Source organism: Hippocampus comes, unplaced genomic scaffold (genome assembly GCF_001891065.2).
Source record: "Hippocampus comes isolate QL1 unplaced genomic scaffold, H_comes_QL1_v1.1 scaffold29, whole genome shotgun sequence".
Taxonomy (NCBI): domain Eukaryota; kingdom Metazoa; phylum Chordata; class Actinopteri; order Syngnathiformes; family Syngnathidae; genus Hippocampus; species Hippocampus comes.
In genome coordinates, this window is record NW_017805820.1 from 1,002,527 (window position 1) to 1,024,370 (window position 21,844).

At 40.5% G+C, this 21,844-nt stretch overlaps 1 protein-coding gene across 4 annotated transcripts in view; it reads left to right on the top strand.

The window, feature by feature from the left end:
• Positions 1-21,843, top strand: part of LOC109525506 (leucine-rich repeat and fibronectin type III domain-containing protein 1-like protein) — an 83,822-nt gene extending 61,979 nt beyond the window's left edge. For 3 of the 4 annotated variants that reach the window (XM_019886052.1, XM_019886053.1, XM_019886054.1), the window contains exon 9: positions 13,363-14,146. In XM_019886052.1, the coding sequence (XP_019741611.1) occupies positions 13,363-14,098 (736 nt within the window). In that variant the 3' untranslated portion in view covers positions 14,099-14,146. Of the gene's footprint in view, positions 1-13,362; positions 14,147-21,487 lie in introns of those variants that run through there. The other variant, XM_019886055.1, reaches the window with a different exon arrangement.
• Position 21,844: the final 1 nt, after the last annotated feature.

Genomic DNA, 21,844 nt, shown 5'->3' on the forward strand with positions numbered 1-21,844 from the left:
ATCTGTTGAGCGCGGGAGGGGGGGGGGGGTGAGGAGCAGGAGCAGGGCAAAAAAGCGTCCGCCTTCGTCGAGAGCCAAGCAGAAAAAAAAAAAAAAAATCTTACATGTAGACCAAGAGAAATGAATGTACTCGCTCCTTAAACCAACTCAGTGTTCTTATCCTATTGTAATGCAATACAAAAAAAAAAAAAACATGCATCCATTATTACCCACAAGTGTCACGGGCATGCTGGAACCTATCCCAGCTGTTTTTTGGGCCGCTAGTCCGGATAAATCCTAAAGTGGTCGGCAGTCAATCGCAGTGCAAGAGTCACTGTCGGAAAATAACTGCAGGCATAAAGGTATAACGCTTGCTTACAGTTTATTAGGCAAACTGACTATAAGCCTTAAACTGCAAAGAACAAGATTCATTAAATAAAGTTGTCATCCAGCACTATCAACCACAACAATTAAATATATTAAAAAAAAAAGAAAAGAAAATGACTTGCTGTGCTTCTTCTTGCTCTTCTTTTTGTTAAATTGGCAAAAAAGAAAAAAACCCAGACATCTTTTAAGCATTTGGCCCTTGCCCCATCTGTACAAGTCGTGCTTACTTCATGCCGGCACAGTGCGCCCATTCCTTTTAAGTTCCATAATATATCGGTGCTGAGCTACGGGGATAAGGAGACGCAAAAGTAGTGGGTGGAGTCCGCGAGTGAAGGTGGGATATAAGCAGAAGAAGTTGGGGAAAGAGTGAAGGAGTGTTGAAGGGCAAAAGCCAAGATGAAACGAGGGTGAGGGAGTAATGGCAAAAGGGCAAGAAGGAAAAAAAAAACAGTTTGATGAAGAAGACTCAAAGATAGAAGGTGAAATGCAGAAGCAAAGGAGAGGAAGTTAAGGATAACGCATGGACAGCACACTGCCTCATGAGGAAGGACTCTTGCTCAGCTCCATGGAGAGAAGCTGCTGTTGGGAGTCCTCACAAAGGGTCTCGGACCAGTAAATGAGCTTTTAAGACATGAGCGAGGCACCAACTACCCAAGATGAAAATCACCACGCTTCATTCATCTTGACTTCAATCCTTGCCTGAGTTCTGAAAGGAAAACAATTTTAGTCAATGCTCAAAAAAACAAACCAAAAAAATACTACAGGCAGTGATAATAACGCCAAAAATTAAATACCGTGATACCTCAAGTGGTACCTCAAAGTTTCAACACGTTCATCTATTGCCTGCTGCCTTTTCCAGCACTGTCTATTTTAATACGTTTATAAATACCTATATTTTTCAAAGCGATGGGATTCATTTCAATAAGCAGTGGATTAAATTACTGACTGCCAAAATTCTCCAAAGTGTGCCACCATCCCAAAACAAAGGGCATGTTTATACAACTGATAAGACGAGAGTCTGGCTCGACTCTGAAGGCGGAACAAGCCCACAATCAAACACCATCTCCCACACATCCCTCCCTCCAGAATCGATTGATATCCCCTCATCTGGAAGCAATTTGAAATGATTTACTCTTTTCGTTATTTTGGAAAGCTACTCTCATTTCTTTACTTGTCAATGTTTTCTGTTAATGGTGTCATTGCATGTTCTGGTCATTTTTGTAATGCAGTCGAATACAGTCGCTACCTCTCAAGAGGAATAAACACCCATAAATCTGAAAGTCTAGATGTCTTGCTGTTTGGCAGTAAGGAAAGAAAAGTAAGCAATGATGTTAGAATGAATCTGTTTGTGTGTACAATAAGGGAGAGAAGGCTATGTACATTGAAAAAAAACAAAACAGTGACTCCAGCTGTCTCATGAATGCTTTTACTGTATATTATGATGCATCCAATCGAACTTTAGAAGTAATGTTATGTACTGCACCTATTTGCACTTCAAATCAATGGCATTTAAATATGACATGGTCATCCCCTTGTGAAGTCACCCTCCAAAGAAAAATATGCAAGAAAAGCCTTCTGACTGGACATAACTCAAATCATGGTGAAAGTCCAAGAATAATTTCATTTATAACTCTTATACCTCTTTTTCTACATTGTGATCATATATACTCCCTAGGACTCCAGTTTATATCCACATGTTCATTTATTTCTGTAGTATTCGACGTGTGTATTTTTCACCACCGCGTTCGTATAAGGTATCGTGTTTTTAAATTAATCCGATTTTAATGCACGTCTCTCAAATCAGAAAAGTGTGAGGAATCTCTAACTTTAGAAATGCACTTCTTAATCTCCCGGCATGTGCGTGTGGAAAACTCACATTTGCGATTTAAAGTAACTAAATCAGCGAATACAATTAACTGACAGTCACTCTGTCTCAATAACTTGAAAAATATGCCAGTGAAATCCCAGGCTGTAGCACTATTGCTCGGAAATGTAAGATTAGACAGTCTCTAATCCTACTTTCTCATTTTACTGCAGGGCCATACTGGGCCATAAACCAAACCCTGCTTGACCCAGATTAGCCAAACACAAACAGAACAAAAATGCCCTTATACGCGTGAGTTAGAAGGGTTCAGTAATTCAAGAATATAAAGATTTGAACAAAAATGACACCAACCACATCATTTGTAACAACAGATGTGATGCTTTAAAGGCAATGTAAAGTAAGACACAACAACAGAAAATTATTCCACAAAAGGAGGTACTGTATTGAGTTACAGCGGCATGACTCGAGATGCATTCCAAGTAGAATTTTAAACAGGCCTGTTGAAACTACTTGGCAGTATTGAATGAAACGTGCTTTTCTTGAGCTCTTCAAAACCTGCACTGTCTATCGAATACAACTTGAAATCAAACAGCTTTTGCAGCCTTTACAAGCCTTTACAGCCTTGACTTTTAAGCCACGAACAAGCGTCAGCCTCAGCCTCGCTCTCTCCCCCTATGGCCCACTTAGATTGATGTAAAATTAGGCTTTAATCCACCATTGGAACTAAATACACTTCCCCCAGTGTCAGTGCAGCTCATTCCCCAAAATGTCATCCACTGCATCCATTTTCGATTTTTTTGTCACTCTAATGCTCTATATTTCAGTCCACATTCTCTCTTAAAGTCTATTTAACACATTCTCCCCACTTTCCACGCCTCATTTTAAATCAATCCATTCCCATCTTTCTCTCTCTCTCTCTCTCACGGTCATCTCTTTCTCTCTTTGGAACTGCCCTCTACATCCTGCGCTTGATGAGCCATGGACAATTTGCGGATCGGCTGCGTTGACAAATGGGGAATAAATCTGGCAAATACTTTTGAAAATGTAACCCAAAACTGGTTTAGGGAGCGTCCACTCCTGTTGACAAAAAATGACACACCGACAGGTGTGAACAGATACAAATATGTGTTCGTTTGGAGAAATGGGGAGTCGTATTCGGCTGCAGACTTGTGGGGTCGAGGAGCTATAGCACCAGCTTCCGTGAGTACCGTTGCCCTGTGCTCATCATACAGATTGGCTATTTGATTATTCTTAATTCAAATTACCGTTATTAATGTGATTTATCCATGCATTGAAAGTGAGGGGAGTGATGGGGTCCCAGTACATGGAATTTCACCCCCCCAAAAAAGTTACAGTTTTCCTATTTTCAAGAAACTCACATTTTTCTGCCGTCTGGTGTTTCAAGGTCGCCGAATTAGCAATGCGCCTTAGTGTTTCTTAGAGCGGGCTGCGGGAAAAATTACTCACTAAGTGAAGTGGACATGCAGAGGCCACAAACCAACTGAGGTAGAGGAGCAGACAGTGCCTCAGTGTTGGTTGCAATTGAGGCATCAAAGTGGCTCTGCTGCAATCTGTTTTATGATACCATATCTTCTGTATTGGATGTCTTGGGTGTGGTTTATGCACAACAATGTGAAATTTAAACAAATGATGAAGTCACAACAGAAATGGAATCTAAAGCTCTTCACTTCTTGATTTGGACTTCAATTCACCTTCTGTGGATTTTCATGGCCTGAAATTTGAATTGCTAACCCTTCTTCTCGTTTCAACATTGTTGACAACTGTTCTTTTTTGCATGTGACTTTCTTGGCATGTGATTAGATGGGCATGACGCGCTACTTTGACAACCTAAGGCAAGGAGAAAATTGTCCTGTCTGGCTCTTGTACAGTCTAATCTGTTTAGAAGTGTCAGGGACACTGGACTTGATGGCTGGAATGTGCAGAGACCTTTTTGGAGGGACAGTCGCTTCAATTTAAAAGTGACACAAGGAAGAATATGAAACGCCCGAGCTAAAAAATCGTAACTGTAAAACGCATTACACTCTGTACTTTGTATGAGGTGAAATGATCTGCTTGCTGCTGACGTATTTCAAAACACAAGAGAAAGAACCCCTGACATGATACGGGGGAAGATAAACGAATTGTGCCCACATTATAGAACAATTCGCTAATTCGTGGCCACAGCACACTAATTTGCGGCCACAAAGTAGCTGTGGTTCCAAACTGATCTGTTTGTTAAGCAAATCTGTCACGTGTGCGCGGTGGTAGTGGACCCAGGAGAGCCAGGGAGTACTGAACAAAATGTATTAACAAAAAAAAACACTTGCAGGGGAACACTGGAAAAACAAAATACATAACACAAACCTGCCATGAGAACTAATTAAAACGAACTAAATTTAAAAAAACAAAACAGAAAACTGAATAAAAATGCTACAACGAAAACTATAGTATCCCTGTCACACACTCACTTAAGTCAAAGATGGGTAAGATTCCATTACAATCAGGTTGAAAGGCCACCTACAGGCTTTTACTCACGCTCACACACATATTTTAGGCATTTACGGGATAGAGGCGGATGCTCCGGCACTCATTGCACCATCTCTCAACAACCCTGATGGCTGAACAGGGTTAAATTAATGCCTGGTTTTGTGATTGCAGTTTGTTTAAAAACTGAATTTGCATACCAGACTATTGGGGAGGATTTATGTGGCGTGTGATCTATTGAATTCAAGTGGTGCAGCATTGCATTGTTTATATATGCAATTGATTTCAAATATTTACAGAGAGATTACATTATTATTTACAGATTTGCAAAAGCCAACATACTTCTGGGAGCTTGTGAATTCATTTTTTTGCAAATAAATAAATAAAGCATTATGTGCCTCACATTCACATTTAATTCCTGAAAAAAAAAGTAGCTTCTACAATTGTTTGATTTCAGGAACGTTTCCGTTCATAAAATCATAACTTCTCCCTGCCAGTCTACATTATAAGTAGAGTTGAATGCCAGAAGAGGCAAACAGAGATACGAGCAGATGTCTGCTCTCCATTCTGTACACGCAGAATTGACAAACAGAATAATTTACACCAAACAATGTACTCCATTGTCGATCGCTTCAGATCTATACTAAGGCAAATTGCTGCACAAAACACACATCACATTCACTGCAGTAGATTGCAACCTAGACAATGACTATTTTACCGGTAACTGATTCTGAGTCGGGCCTTTTGGCAATTCATATTAGGGGGTGTCACCTCTGATACAATACCGATATGGCAGCCTAGAGTACTGTCTAATACTGATATCCATCTGATACGATATCAGCAGGAACAATACGATAGACTACTTGCATATGAGTGCTAATATCGGAGATTTTGGATGTAGACCGATCACTTTCTTTTAGTCTGATATTGGACTGATATCCGATATCAATCTCATTCAAATCTTATTCCTGCCATAATTTGGCGCAGCTGTGGATTGGAGCGGGGACTCAGGTTTGATTTGTCCAGAAAGGCAAATGGATAAGTGTTCCCACTGCAGAGTTAAAGCGATTCACAAAAAAGCTATTGTAAACAATTTGTTCCAGCGCAGTGACATTAATCCCACTAATCTCCTGGTTCACTGGTGAAGTAAAAATAGTGCACATGCAGTATACAAGATACACGGTTCTCAATGAACCGCTCCAATGTTTTTAAATGAAACTTGGGTTTGGAAGAAAATATTCTGACAACAAATTGTGTACACTGTAATTCAGATTGTCGTAAGCTTCCAGACACATAGGGATAAATTGATCTTGATCCGTAAATCATTTATCAGGACTTGATAGTGAACATTATACCTGTATATTCCAAGCAGTGGTACAAAGTCTTTGTTTTATGGCAAGCTGATTTGGCGTGAAATCTGACAGCCAACAGAGTAATAAAGGTGGCACAAAAAGATGCCTAAATGAAACAAATTCATGACTGATATCATTTCCCTTATAGCAATAATCCCCAACCGCCGGTCCACAGTCCGGTACCAGACCGCGGGGACTTCGTACTGGAATTAGAATCTCACAAATCCGTCGGGAGAAAAAATCGTGCAGCAAGGCCATGAAGGTGTTTAGATTATTGACAATTGGTGCAGCCAAAAATATTTGAAAAGTGCACGTCATGTTATGAGTCAACAATGCAAAGATTTAACAACGCAGTTACAATGTTATTTTTTTTTTTTCCCCAACTTCTCTTCAAGAAGATTGGTTGTCAGGTGTACAGTATGTGTGGGCGAAAAGGCAAGAGCAACTAAAACAACCATTGTCCATTGTTGTTCAGGAGTGTTTTCACAACAATGCCAGGTGATTGAACACAATTGTTACACATCGCATAATGCACGGCATTGTTTTGGTTGGGTTGGCTTCGGTAATGACATCTTAATTCCAAGAATGAGACAAAGGTTAGAGCGTGGTGATTTGATTTGAGTAATCCATGCCACTGTCAGTTAAATTCCCGAATCTCACACATGCACGCACAGAAAAATGTAAACACGTGTATCCGCGCGCACACACACACACACACACACACACACACACACACACACACACACACACACTCTTGGTTTAGTTGTTTAATGTCCTCGAGAGCACTGTGCCTATGGGGAAAACTGTCACTTTAATTTAATGCCATATTCCCCATTATCCCAGCTTACTAATTGATTCTGTCAGACTGTTCTGCTTGACAGAGACTGACATTTTCCCCTGTGTGGTTATGTCTGCCACAAAATATGTGTGTGTGTGTGTGTGTGTGTGTGCTCCCTGTCCATTATATACTTGGAGCCATGTAAAACCTGTGAGACCATTGGCAGCTGAAATCAACTGGAAAAAAAAAAGACCTTGAGTCCCTTTATAGCAGGTTTTATCTTTCGCCTCTTTTCAGTAATGAACCATTCTGTATTTTTTTTCTGCTAGTGTACGTTGGGGGTGTTCTTTCGCGCTTGTGTGTGTGTGTGTGTGTGTGTGTGTGTGTGTGTGTGTGTGCGCGTGTGCGTGCGTGTGTATATAATTCTTTATGAATCTTGAAGCATTTATCATGGAAATTATACTTCTCACACGAACCAACACAAATCGACAACATCCCTGGAATCACCACCATAGCAGTGACAAATTTATTGGTAATTCCTGGGCACATTGTCAACACTTAAAGCTAACTGGGCAGAATTTGCAGGGAACAGATGTGCATTTACACATCCACTTGAAGCAGAGCTGCAAGACGACAAGATTATTGTCTTGTGATTTTTTTTTTTTGACCTTGTGATAAATGCACGCCAGTATCTTAATAAGCCAATACTGTATATGCTAAACCTTCTGTCTGCTGTTTGAAGCAGGGCACCTTCTTCAAACTGCAGCAAGAAAGAAGGTTGAAACTACCTGAATGTCACATAGAAGCAAAGTGGAAAATCTTTTTTTTTTTTTTTTGCATTACATCGGCACTCAGACCATTTTAGAAATGAGAGCACATGGGTAATGACTATTGCTGATATGACACATTGTGGTGTAATTTGGAAGGGTTTGGATGAGTCAATGGCTCATTTTCCCTTCACTAATGCCAAGATGGTTAATTTTGGTTTGTAAAATGTTTTGATATTTAACAAGGTATCAACTTTCCAACTCACTATGTGGGTTGCAAGTTTGTATCAGGAATCGATGCAAATTTCAGGAGGGCAAGAACTGACTCTTGGGAAACCTGACAAACTCTGTGACACATCTTCAATAAAATATGCATTTGTTCCAAAAATATACTTTTAGTTTGCCTTGATCAATTGTTGTGGTGCTGTCTACCAAAGCACTTCTAACAGCTCCTACATCATTTTTATTTCATTACGCATCAGCAGCTGATGTATTGCTTTCACTCCACTTGAGACACTCGAAGCAATCGAGGCTTTCTTTCCAAACCATAAGAGAGTGACGGTGACGTAAACACACATGTGTGTGCAAACACACACACACACACACACACACACACACACACACACACACACACACACACACACACACACACACATACACATACACATACACACACACACACGCATATTCCCAAACCAGCATCTTATTTTATCATCCCGTGCAATCTTTCAAATGTTTTCCTGGCCTCCTCGTCTCAGCTCATCTTAAATGTTGAGCATGGTTGAGTTGTTGAGTCCTGTATGCCATCATAAAAAACAAAATCATCAAATATGAAACATACTGTATTTACAAAATGGCACATTCTCTTTAAAAATGCATAGAAGAAATGGAAGCTAAATGCTTGTGGCTTGCGTTTTCACATGAAGCACGACCTGAAAAATGACAGAGAGCTCTTTGGGTTATAGAAAAAACATGATAGATAACCAGTGCAGGAGCTTTTTCAACTGCAGTCTGTAGATAAATATTAGTCAGACTGCTCAACAACCTCTCAGCCATGTGCAGATTGGGCCGCATGTCAGTCTGTGCACCCCCCCCCCCTCCCTGTTTGTGATTGTATTTGTCTCATCTGTCAGTCTATTTCTTTGTAGTTGACTTGAACTGGCCAACTGTTCGTTTGTCATCCGACAGTCAGTCCCTGTAACCCCCTCCAACCTCTCAATTCTCATGCTTCACATTCTGGCTCTCGCCACATGATAGTGCGAACACAGAACCTACCTCAGACCCAACTAATCTCACAATAATCTCTGACCAGATTATCTGTTCCTGTTTGTTCGGGGAAGGAATGGAAGGGAAAACTGAGGTAGAGGGAAGTGAGCAATTCGAATCCTGGCCGCTATTTATTTCCCCACAGACACACTTTATGACAGTGAAAGGGGGCAGAACATTGATGAAGCCTGGTAGTAATGCCCTGCAGCAAACAAACCATTGGTCACTCAGTGGAGCGCAGACATCCACCAAGGTGGAAAAATTGTGACCTGCACAGAAAATAGTGGAACTTGCCAAGCCAAACACAATGTCATTTTTGGGGTCTTCTGAAAAATGCTGATTTTGGGAGAACGTGGATTCCTCCTGACACCAACGATATATATGTATACTCAACATTAATCCATCTATCAATTTTCTAATGCACATCTCCTCACACGGGTCGCGGGCATGCTGGAGCGGCAGTAGGACACCCTAAATCGGTTACAAGCCAATAACAGGGCACACATAGACGAACAATCATTCACACTCAAAATCACACCTTCGGACAATTTAGAGTGTTCCATTAACTTGTCAGGCATGTTTTTGGTGTGTGTGTGTGTGTGTGTGTGTGTGTGTGTGTGTGTGTGTGTGTGTGTGTGTGTTTATTCAGGTGTCTCTCATTTTTCTCAAATGTAGATTAAAGTTGAAAAGGTATTTGATGAATGTTGCCAGAAAGATTGCGTTGCCTCAAATTGTCCAATAAGAGTAATATATTTCCCAATTAAACAAATGAACATGGCCTCAAATTGTGAAAAAAGTAAATCGGTGATTTTTTTTTAATATAAACATTTCCCAAAAGTCATTAACAATCCATCCTCGTGCTGCCTCCATGATAGCATTCAACCAAATACTGTGTTTGGATTTTTTATTTTTCCTTCACAAAGTGGGGGTGACTCAGTCACAAGGATAAGGCATTATAAATCCGGTATCGCTCTTATTATTAGACCGGATTACTTATATATCCATCTGTGAATGTTAAACGTTAAGGCTTGTTGTTGAAGACATTATTAACACTAGGGATTAATGCTGACTTGATCTCATTCCGACAATCGAATCAAATTTGTCCTTACCCTCAGTGAGGGTAAGTGTGAGTCATGCATTTCTAAATCCTTTTTTTTTTCCTGATTCCTGCTTATCTTATCTTCACATGTGCAGTGTTGAAAATTAAGCCATGCCTTTTTCCCTCGTGATGGTATTTGTAGATTTTGGAAATTAGTTTAATTTAATTAATCCAATATGTCCATCTCCATTACATCTTGCCACCCAGGCAATATGAAATATGCTTTTATGGCAGCCGTCTCTGTCCCCCGTAGTCCGCCTTCATGCGGTCATGTCATTTTTGACCACAGTCTAACACAGAGGGATGTTATTTCCTTGCTCCAGAAAGGACACATACAGCCATTCCCCTGCCTCATTATAGGATTGTCATGAAAATCTGCTCTACCTCTTGCTATTTTTTTAATGACATCCTTAAAATAAGAAATGTATATAAATGTCTACATATTTAGATTCCTAAAATGGCAGGTTGTCATTGCACTCATTATTTTGAAGCAGTGAAAAAACGTTGAACTGTCGTATGAGAATTACCTTCAAACAAAAGCTACCGTTCGCACAATTATCAATATTGGAACGCATCTGAAAGAATCTGACAATTCAACCATTAATATTGTGAGCAAGCTTTTTTCAAGACTTTGGATTTGTGAAAAAAATATTAAATTTACCAAATGTTTTCGATGCCAGCCAATTCCATGCCAGCCTGGAACAGGATGCATTCATTTTATTTTATTCAATATTATTTATTTATTTATTGGGGGTTGTCAGAATTTTGGGCGAGCACTTTTTTTTTTGCCCCAGATCTAATAACTTTTTTTTTTTTAATCATTGAAAAGTCAACAATCTTTTAAGCTATGACGGATATTCCAGCGATGTGTGTGATCCTACTTATTTTTTGGGGCAGAGGAATAGTTTTTTTGTTCACTGACAAAGATGTTCAATAAATAACAAGGCAGACGTGTGATCATTTCTTCTTCAGCATTTCCATTCCAGTGTATTTATCAAAGATGAAAAGCAGAGCACGACGTGTGTGTTTTTCCTCATGAAAAACACAGCGGAGTAAGAAATGTTTGTCTGATTGATTCATTAACTTCATATAAAATATCATCATTGTACAATTCATGGCAATAAAATACGCTGCACTTCATTCAACTTGTAAGTTGGTGCTTTCACTTTGTTTCTGTTTGTAGCATTTTTCTCCTGCAGCATTTTTTAATGTGTTTGTGTGTTTTTGGTTTTGCATGTGTTTGTAGAAATTCGCCATCTGCAGCGTGTTTGCCTTTGTCGGCCATTTATTTTATTTATTTATTTATTTTGCTTTTGTAGTTCCATTTTTCTTCCCTCATCTCATGTTGTTGTATTGTCGCCTGTGTTCATATTGAATAAGTTTCTCAAGTCTTTTTGGCAGACTCGGGTTGATATCCAAATTGACTTTTTTGCATGTCATTTATATACAGTACCCTCAACCACCAAGAGTTGTTTTGCTCGCTGCGCCCTAAATAACTTTCCAAAAATGTCCCTCCTTAGTTTCCAAGCGCTGAGACTTTTCTTCCAGGGCTTTGGATAGAGCCCAACAGGAAGGGGGACATTCCTCCATTTCAAGATGACTACACTGAATTATTAATTACAGGATTCATGTTTTCTGAAGTAAAGATTGCATCTCTGTGGATACTGCACAATCAACACTGACCTGACAATGATCTTGCGATATTTGTTCTAGTTTTTTTTTTTAAGTATTTAATGATGTAGAATAACAAAAACCATTTTCTTCTGGTTGCTGACATCTGGTTTCAAGGTTTTATTTATTTATTTTTGCTCAAATGGTGCAGCGTGTGGAGCTGAATGCACAATGTTTGTCTGCTGTAGTGACTTTGCCATCACACCTTTACCCTTCGCTGTCCTGGCCTGCTTGCGCTTGATGAATAATTGGCACATTAATATTTTAAAAACAGACAGAGTGCATTAATATAAATATTCACTTGACGTTCTTTTTAGATCAACAGTCACAACCCCGGGCTCTGAATGTAGCAGCATGACATGTGGTGTGTGTGTGTGTGTGTGTGTGTGTGTGTGTGTGTGTGTGTGTGTGTGTACGTGCGTGCGTGCATGTGTCAGCATTTTGAGTGCCCTACAGTTGATTGACGGACAGTACTAACTAACAATGCTTCTTCCCATCAACCAACCTTACTGAATGCAGATAGCCTGAAAAGGTCAAGCTCATGGACAGACATTAACAGGCTGTGAGAAGGGAAATGTCAGTCACTCTCTCCACCGGAAAATGCGTACACAGGATTTGGCCCTGTGATACTGCGTTAATAACGAGGATGCCTAACGAACCTGTCGCTCTTCTTGCAATAATGATGTGCGATCAGAGTGAGAGCACTGATGCCTGATTAGCATCTGTCGATGTCATTTGTGACCACAGACACTCAGGACAACTGCACTCCTGTTGTATATGCATACACACACACACACACACACACACACACACACACACACACACACACACACACACACACACACACACAAAAATGTCACAGTGAGACATATAAAACCACAATGACAGAAATAAGAACCAAATAGGTCAACATCATAAATCAGACAATACAAACAGTTGCAGTACTCAATTACAAGACAAAAGACCAGGACAGACAACGCTACAAATTCGCTGGTCAGAAGCCCACTGGAACGGGTCGGAGTCTTGATGGGTGTTCAATTTCAGACATGAGCTGACAGTAAATTGTGTATAGAACTTTTAAAATATCATTTGTGTTTCTTTTTGATTTAGAAACTGGTGATGAATGAAAGTGAGCGAAGTTCATGCACTGGCTGGAAAGTAATTGGCATTTATTAGATGCCACAGGCGGCTTGATTACCGGAGAAAATAGCTTGCGTAGACAATAAAAGAATGTTATTTCCGCAAACATACAGAACACAGAGGAGAACACAGGAAAGCAATTCAAGTAAACATTATCCTAATGTCTTTTTTTAGGGTGTGATTTAAAACAATCTATTAATTTTCAACATAGCTGAAATTAGCCGACGAAGTATGCATTTTGTTTTGCTTCCTCACACTGTTCCACTTCCTTTGAGGTCCTCTTGCAAAACTACCCTGTGTTAGATGATGATGTGGGTAAAATGTTCATCCATAATCCGTCATTCCAGGAATACATATTGCAGATTGTGTTTTGTAAAAAATGTATGCGATGAATGTATCACTTTTGTTCCCGGCCAAGCTCAATCGACAAGACATTTTTCACTCTGTTGATATTGAAATTTTTAGCTCAGAGAAAACAGACTTGAAATGAAGCTGTGATGATTGGATTTCAACAACAAAGGCTGTTTTAAAATACCGTTGGTGTTCAACGACATCTGCTTGTTTCGTGTCTTACACTCCTGTTTTTTTTTTCTGTGATGTCTCTGCTTTTCTAGGATGATTCCCTCCAGCACCAATGACTTCCTGGTTCGTGACCTTGCTGCCGGGAGAAGCTATGACCTGTGCGTCCTTGCCGTGTTTGACGATGTTGTCACCTCACTGACTGCAACACGTCCTCTGGGCTGCTTGTCATTCACGACAGACACGGAATTCAGCCAGTGTCAGGCATTACACAGTCACTTCTTGGGAGGAACTATGATCATCATCATCGGCGGAATTATCGTGGCGTCTGTTTTGGTTTTTATTATTATCCTGATGATAAGATACAAGGTTTATAGCCAGCAAGGGACAGCTCATGGAAAATCAGCCATTTCTACAACCGTGCCAAGACAGCAGAGCAATGGTCAAGGGGGTGGAGGTCAGGCCCAAGTCCTGCCTCACTCTGCATCAAAAGTGACTGACAGTCAGGACGAAGAAGCGGTGGGTCCTTCTGGGGCCCTGTCACCGAGTAACACCCTGAGAGACACTGTTGCATTGGTTGTGGAGGACGCCGGTGGGAGGAACATAAAAACACGGACTGACTTTACGGCCAATGAGGAGTCGCTTTCACCCAACAAAGCCCGCTTCGCCTCCAGGGTGGCCATTGAGATGAAAAACAGACCGCCATCTGTCGTCAAAGAACCCACTTCCCCCAAGGAACTGGCAGGTAGAGAGCCAACGGACAAGGAGCATCGCGAGGGGAGGCAAGCAGCTGGGGGCAAAAAGCAGTTCACAGGGAAAGAATGGATATAGGATAAAGAAATGAGGAAGAGTCTTACAGCAAGAAATGGAGAGTGGGGGGGGGAAAATAAGATATTTTTGAGAGTGTGAAATGCATATCAAGCTAAAGGGAATAGTAGAAGCTGAGCGAGTGTGAAAGAGAATGATCGAAATAAGCCGTATTGAAAGAAGGGAGCTTGGAGGAAAGAAAGACACAATTTGATGAGTACATTCACAGTCATATATTGTAGCCTTTGGTAGAACAAGCATTTCGTGATCAATTATTTTGTGCAAATTCTTCGGGTGATTTACACATTAATTAGATTGTTATGAATTACATTATACTTCTCTAGTATACGTTCAATTGATGCTACCTATGAAATAATCAGTGGGTACAAAGCACACAGGCACAGTAGTACACAAAGCTGTGTTAAAAAAAAAAAAAAAAAAAACACTTCCTGACCTCCACCACTCACAATGAGCGCCCTTCAAAGGCAATTGGTTTTCTTTTTTCTGTACTCATGTATTACACCCTCGTTTTATTGGTATCCAGTCTCAGAAAGTGAAGTATTATCCGCTTTGTAATTTGATAGATCGTGACGTGTTTGGACACATATGTCTTTGTTTCGAGAGAAGTTGGCATGCTTTACCAATATTTTCAGCTGTCAGAACTCAGGCCTTCATGAGAGCGAGTCCTGTGTGTGTGTGTGTGTGTGTGTGTGTGTGTGTGTGTGTGTGTGTGTGTGTGTGTGTGTGTGTGTGTGTGTGTGTGTGTGTGCGCCGTGTAGGGTCACCTCGAAGTCACGTCATGACCCACATGCCGCACCTCACCATATAGGCAATATCTCGGAGCTGTCGCAGCATTTCCCGATGAGAGACCAAGCCCAAAAACAAAGAAGAAAAAATGTCCCTTACTCTATGCGCGCCAGTCATCTCCAATATTTACCGAGTGGGGCTATGACGGAAAAAAAAAATGGGTTTGGAAAATACTTTTGCCATCACTTTATATAATATGTGGCATCAGGTAACGCATTATTGTTTTTATTTACAGCCATTTCCTTCTTCCTCACAAGACGCCAAGTCCAGCAACTCGCGGCCGATGACAATATCCAAAGCAAATGAAATGTTCAACGCACAAAATCCAAAATCAGAAAATGAGTCTGTCCCCCCCCCCCCCGTTTTATTTGGAGAAAGAAATAAACAAACTATACACTGATTCAAAAGTAATCATACTGTATATACTTCTTTACCGTAATACAGTACAAAGTATTCATACTTGCTAACTTCGCACTACTGGAAATAACGAGGCAAATACACTGCTCAAGTTTCAGCCTGTCTGTGTGCGCGTTTTGATGACAATTTCGACTCACGCTTTGGGTTCCGCTCCCTCAAGTGATTGCTGTATAAATTTGGCCTATTTTCCTTAGAATCAGTCAGAGTCTAAGTGAACCTCTCCAGGGTAATAATGTATAATAGGAGCAGAAGCACTGTAACCAATATGGAATACGCCACACAAACAATGCGAAAGGGAAATCTGCCATGAGTGATAGACAGTAGCTAGCTGAAAACGGTGGTGGTGGGATTTAAACTACCGTACAGTGATTAAAAAGCTGGCTGGCTTTGATGAAACTAAAAACAGCCATGCAACAACGACAACAAGAAACGTATTTACTGTGATTTGAATGAAGTATGTTCATTTAAAAGAGCGGAGCGGAAAGGCGCGATTGTGACAGTGAGTCACATGAACGAAAAAAGGTCTTGGACAAGATGTTTGACTCAGCCATGCCTCACGAAAGCTGAGATATTCAAATCGCCGGTATGTCGTCGCATTTTATCAAAAGGAAAATGTTCCATGGCGTACAAATGACTAAAGGCTAATGATGCATAGTGTGCAGAGGTTGCCAACCTTCTGCCACAGAGTTCTAGAAGTCGTTTTACTTGAAGAGCAACGCATAGGGGGCTTCATGGAATGGGTTTCCATGGTTGAGCAGCTGCGTCCAAGCCATACATCACAAAGTGCGATGCGCAGTGTTGACTGTTGTGTCAAGCACGGCGCCACCGGACTCGAGAGGAGGGACACCCGTTCCCTGGGGTGACTAATCACTCTTTTCCATCTGGCAATCGCCTGCTTGTCCAACATCAGTGTGTGATCTCAAAAATCACGCTATTATGGCTGCAAAATGTCGGCGAACATCACAAGTGGGATGTCACTGAAGTTCATATGCAAGTCAAGATAGCCACATGAATGTTTTTGGCGATACATAGGTGACCCGCCATAGCAGAATGAGTCCAAAGTTGCACAGATAGATTCTGATATATGATGCAATAATGGTTCAGTTGGTTTCATTTTCATGATATGAAGATTGTGAAATGTTTGACAGTCACATTTTGTAAAGCTTACAATGCTTTTTTGCAAACTTAAACTGCGTAAATTTGGATCGCAGAGCACAAATGATTGTGTCAGAGGTTAAGAAGAAGAAAAAAAAACTCATCTTGCCTCTGGGCCACCGTTAAAAATGTGTCCTTGATAACAGCCCTGTGCAAGACGAATATTACTGTACTATTAAGCAACTTAATCATGGGGAGAACAGGCTATTCTAAAGCTAATAAAACTTTATGATGACTGACTTATTCCCAGGATGCACATCCTCAAACAACAAACTCTGAAATAAGCACTCAGCGCGTATCTTCCTGTAAATTTGATCAGTTGTATCTTCTAGAAAAAAAAGAAATTCACAAAAGCAGAATTTCACTGAACTCAAGTCGCTCGCTCCGGCAGACTTGCACTGCAACTGCAATCTGCTCAGGAAATTAGAATGAATAAACGGACACGCCATTTCACACGTCAGGCTTAAAAAGCTGAAGTTGAAATCTGCTATCAGGGTCTGGTTAGTCATTCAATTAGCTTCTATGAGTGGGTGGAAATGAAGTGTCATTGAGCCGATGATACTAACACAGGGCAGAGGGGAGATAACGCTATAGCCATCTAGCTCAGGGAAAGTTTTGACCTTCATGAGCTCTCTCAATTAGAACAGTTAATTGACCGAGACACCCTTATATACAGTCATGCAGTCTGGGATTATATCATGAGAAAATATGCACTGCCCTCCCCCCATTTTTTTAAGACTAATTGGATGGCAAACCAAAACATATCTTTTTCACATTTGAAACCATGCACAGGGAAGTCTGCACAAGTAAATTGGCCTTAGGTGTTTATAACAAATACATCAGGCTAGAATTTCAGGTAGATCTTTCATTGAGTTCGCGCTGTGATGAGATTTTCTCTTCATTAAAAAAAAAAAAAAAGGCCATTGTCAAAAAAAAAAAAAAAAAAAAAAGAAAGACACCTCAATCCCATTTTACTGAGTAACTGTGCACTGTTTTGCACCAAACAACTACTGGAGTTTATTGATTGACCGAAGCCTCTTCTAACCCAAACTTGGCTGAATACTTTCATTCTAACTAACATCCAGTGAGCCGTCTGCGCACTCGAGACGAGTACAATAATTATTTTATTATTTTCTGCACCTCAAACAAGTGACGGGTGTCCCTTTGCGTACCTTGATTTGCTTTGCTGCCACATTCGCTCTTTGGCACTTCTAGGGCAAACCATATGGAGGAGTGGCGCTTAAATGTGTCTGAAGGGAGACATTTAGGTTTCTCGGGGTATAAAATGAGCCTGTGATACATTTCACTGCTTGCTGCATTGCAGAGACAGGAAACATTGATCTGATCAGAGGGAGCTTCCTAGTGAGAGTGGCTGAAGAACACAGCATGTGACAGATAAGAAGAGAAACCCCATTACAGGGCCTCAGTTGTCAGAAAGGAGCGCCAGCATTGAGAACACATATATTGTGGTATTTTAGTTAGTTTTGGTTTCCATAGATTGTTATTGTTTTGGTGTTTAGGGAACGTAAGCATTGTGTTTTGTTTTCTCTTTTTATTCTAAGGTAGGTCTTGTGATAATTATTATCAAGAGCTTGAATGACTGAGTAGGACTTCGACTGATTCAATACAAAGGGGAAATTATCTTTAGAATCTTCACTTCATGTTTTTAAGTCAATTGATTGTTTTGGTAAAATGATTGGTGATTTGGTCCATGAACCGAAAAAAATGTTGATGTAGCCCAAACCTGTTTTTGTTACCGAAATCTGATTAATCATCAAATAATTACATATCTATCCAGCCTGTGTGGAGTTTACATGTTTTCCCCGTGCTTGCACGGGTTTTCTCCGGGTACTCTGGTTTCCTCCCACATTCCAAAAACATGCATGGCAGGTTAATGGAACACTCAAAATTGTCCCTCGGTGTGATTGTGAGTGTTAATGGTTGTTTGTCTGTGTGCCCTGCCATTGGCTGGCAACCAGTTCAGGGTGCCCCCCGCCTACTGCCCGAAGACAGCTGGGATAGGCTCCAGCATGCCCACGACCCTCGTGAGGATAAGCGGATTAGAAAATAGATGGATATGTATATGTGTGTGTGTGTGTGTGTGCGCGTGTCCCACACAGTATTATAAATCATCATTAAAATCTGCCTGTATATTATAATATGTGGATCAGAGATTATAGTATAAGCTTATTGTCACATAATTAATTGACTTAATTGTTTGGCATTGAAGACCAGTCAACCCAACGGGACATCTGTTCAGAGTATGATTTAAATGTGTTGAATTGTCGGACAGCAATCCTTTTACCAAATCTCCAATGGGGGCCAATGAACAGCTTGCTCTGTGTAGTCCCTCATGTTAAAGGGGTTCAAAGTTCCCCCTGGGAGGTCAATGTAATGTTCTTAGAAGTGGAGTGGAAATCTGTGTGTGCACAAAAAAAAACAGAAAAACTCAGGGCCAGTTCCCAAAAGCCTGCAGGACTGTGAATGCATTTGAGAGATATAATGTGCGAGGTTGAACCGCCTTAAGCAAGGGCAACAGTGCAGCCTCCCACAAGGTTAGCCAAAATTGGAAAACAGTTCATTTCCACACAAGGATGTGTTTAAGTATTTGTGAAAAGCCATGTGTGTTATCCCCGTGGCCCCACCATAACCTTGTAACCTGTCCTTCCTCCGTGCCTTAAAATACCATCACTATTTTTCTATCAAGCCTCATGCCTGGCTTCATTCTTTCCTGCCATCTGTGTCGGTGAATGCATCTCCCTCTTTGCCCCTCCTGCTGTGTTTCTCATTCTCCCTCTGCGATTCACTCTTGATTTCCCTCTGTCTGGATGTTTCACAGTTTTCTAGTTTGTTGTCTCTGCTGCTGATTCTTTCTCTCCTTCTCCGTGTCTCCAATGCCTCTACCAGCAGATGAAGGACAGCCTCGTAGGGGCGAGTGGAGAAATTTTAAGATCTGACAGTCTCCTGGAGCTCACAATGAGATGACTCAAAAGAGTAAATGATTGACATCCAATGGTTGTAGTATACTTGTCTGCCTCTGACCCAAAAGTTTGTATCTTGCTCTTTTGCAAATGGGTATTTTTCACATCTAATTTAGATACGATGTGATCAGGTTTTGAGCTTATCACTCCGCATGTAAATCCCTCTGCAGTGCAGAGTAAACGGCGATGTAGTTGATTGCCACCATGAGGTGTCTAAAAGTATGGTAGTGATAGCTGTGTCAGGACGGTAAATAATGTGAAAAACTGTGACGAATACATTTAACCCCTAAATCATATAATGTCAGAAAGAAACAGTGGAATATTGATAATGTAGAATTGCATGCACTTATTGGAATGTGACTGATAGTCACATGTAAACATTGCTGACTTGGAGGAGATTTTGTTCGGGCTTATCGTACTCCGTTCTAATTTTTGCATGGAAAATGTTGGTTTTCTGTCGCCCATTCGGCAGAGTTCCATGCACCTACCACCTTGCGTTTAAGGTAACATGATTGTCTGCGGAGGGTTGCCAAAAAGCCCAAAAATTCTTTGAAGCAGTTAATCATCTCAATTTTTGAAAATGGACAGGCAAGATAAAATGTACAGTACTGGGCTGAAATACGGTATATTGCACGTCACTTTATGTTTCTCCTCTTCTAAATGACAAGGTCTTTTAAGTATGGAGATTTTTTTTCATTTGTCAAAATTAAATGTGATTTCATCATCTAAGTACTGTTTTTGCTGCAAAAATATTTCAAGTGAGGGATTTTTTTTTTTCTTGAAATCGTAATTTTGGTCAGAAATGACTTGGCGGTTAATAAGAATATTATTTTAGTTTGAATAATCTTCGGCAACGTGTCAGATGCCTTAAAGCCTGCCCAAATCAAAATGAACAAAAAAGATAAAACTCGAGGGTCATGTCTGAATGAATTGCCCCTGTCATGCTCCCTCCGCCTGCAGTCTTTTCTTTCGACTGTTCATTCCCGCTTTGTCTCCTGTTTTTCCCCAGGTGCCTTTCTTTCCAACATTTTTTAATTGCTCCTGTTTTCGGTTCACAACGTTCTACCTGTTGAACATTTTCCCTTGCGCCACGTTATTACTTAATGCCTAAACCCTGTATTACTTCTTGCCCTCTGCATTAAATTTGTCCTTTCTATCCATCTCATTGACACACACATTGCCCACATTGTTATTAGTGTTAAAAAAAAAAAAAAAAAAGTCAGGAAAGGCCCGTGTTGCCATGTTTGAAGCTAGCCTCATTTGTCAATAAATCCTTGGTGTTTCCGCGTTCATTCATCAAGTCTGGACAGTGAAACGTTTGTTGATGTGTGCAAATTCAGGCACGTAAAAATGATACGATGAGGAGAAAAAGCCTTAAGTCAAACTCGGGCCAGATCCGGCCCGCCACGTCATTTTATGTGGCCCGCGAAAGCAAATCATACGTGTCAACTTACGTGAGCCTTGCTACTATCTGTACCAAAATGTTTAAATTGTCATCTGTAATAAATAACCTTGAGATGTTGCAATTATTTAGTGACCCTGTTGCTATTCCCTTGAGCAATAACTGAACAAATTATTATAGTTGACTGATTTCAAAACTAGTAATCCATTCACTTGTTGTGTACATGTAATAATGCGATGAGACGATTAAACATTTGTGTAGTTTCACTGCCATAAGGGCCTCCGAGAGAAGACCTAACTCCAACGTGGCCTACAACAAAAATGAGTTTGACCACCATGGCCTCAGTGACAAGAACCAAATGTTTAAAGTGGACCATATCTCATTTAGTTCTCTGTATGGACCACATCCGAGAATGACTCAAAATTCAAAGTATCGCAAATTCTGGCACATTTTGCTAACTCTACCTTTGCTCTGTTACTGTATTCCAAATCCCTGACTTCCCATTCCCTTTAATCCAAACATTTTCATTTCAAGGTACTTAGGGCATCCTTTGAGATTCCTTGTCCTCTTGTGTTCCCAATCTTAAAACAATCAGATTATTTCACTTCTGATTTCAAATCACACGATTGTCTTTTCTTCTCTGTTTTCTAGGACCCTGACGTTTCAACTCTGAGTCGTTGAAATCAAGAGCAGACGCAAGAGAAAGCCAAGAAGAAGAAACCACCCCTGTCCTCTTTATCTTGTTTCCTGTACTCGTTGTCGTGTCATTTCTGGATTCGATTACCATAGTTGTGATTGTGCCAATGGTGATTGACCACTTCCTGCAAGGTCCACTTCTTGGCAGGATCGTCTTTATCAGTTCAAATGGAACACGTTGTGCACTCATAAATGCTGAATTCACTTTATTTAAGCGAAGATACAAGATAGAGTCAAAGCGGATGCTGCAGACTACACTGGATAATTTAAAAAAAAAAAAAAAAAAAAAAAAAAAAAACCAAAAACGGGGGG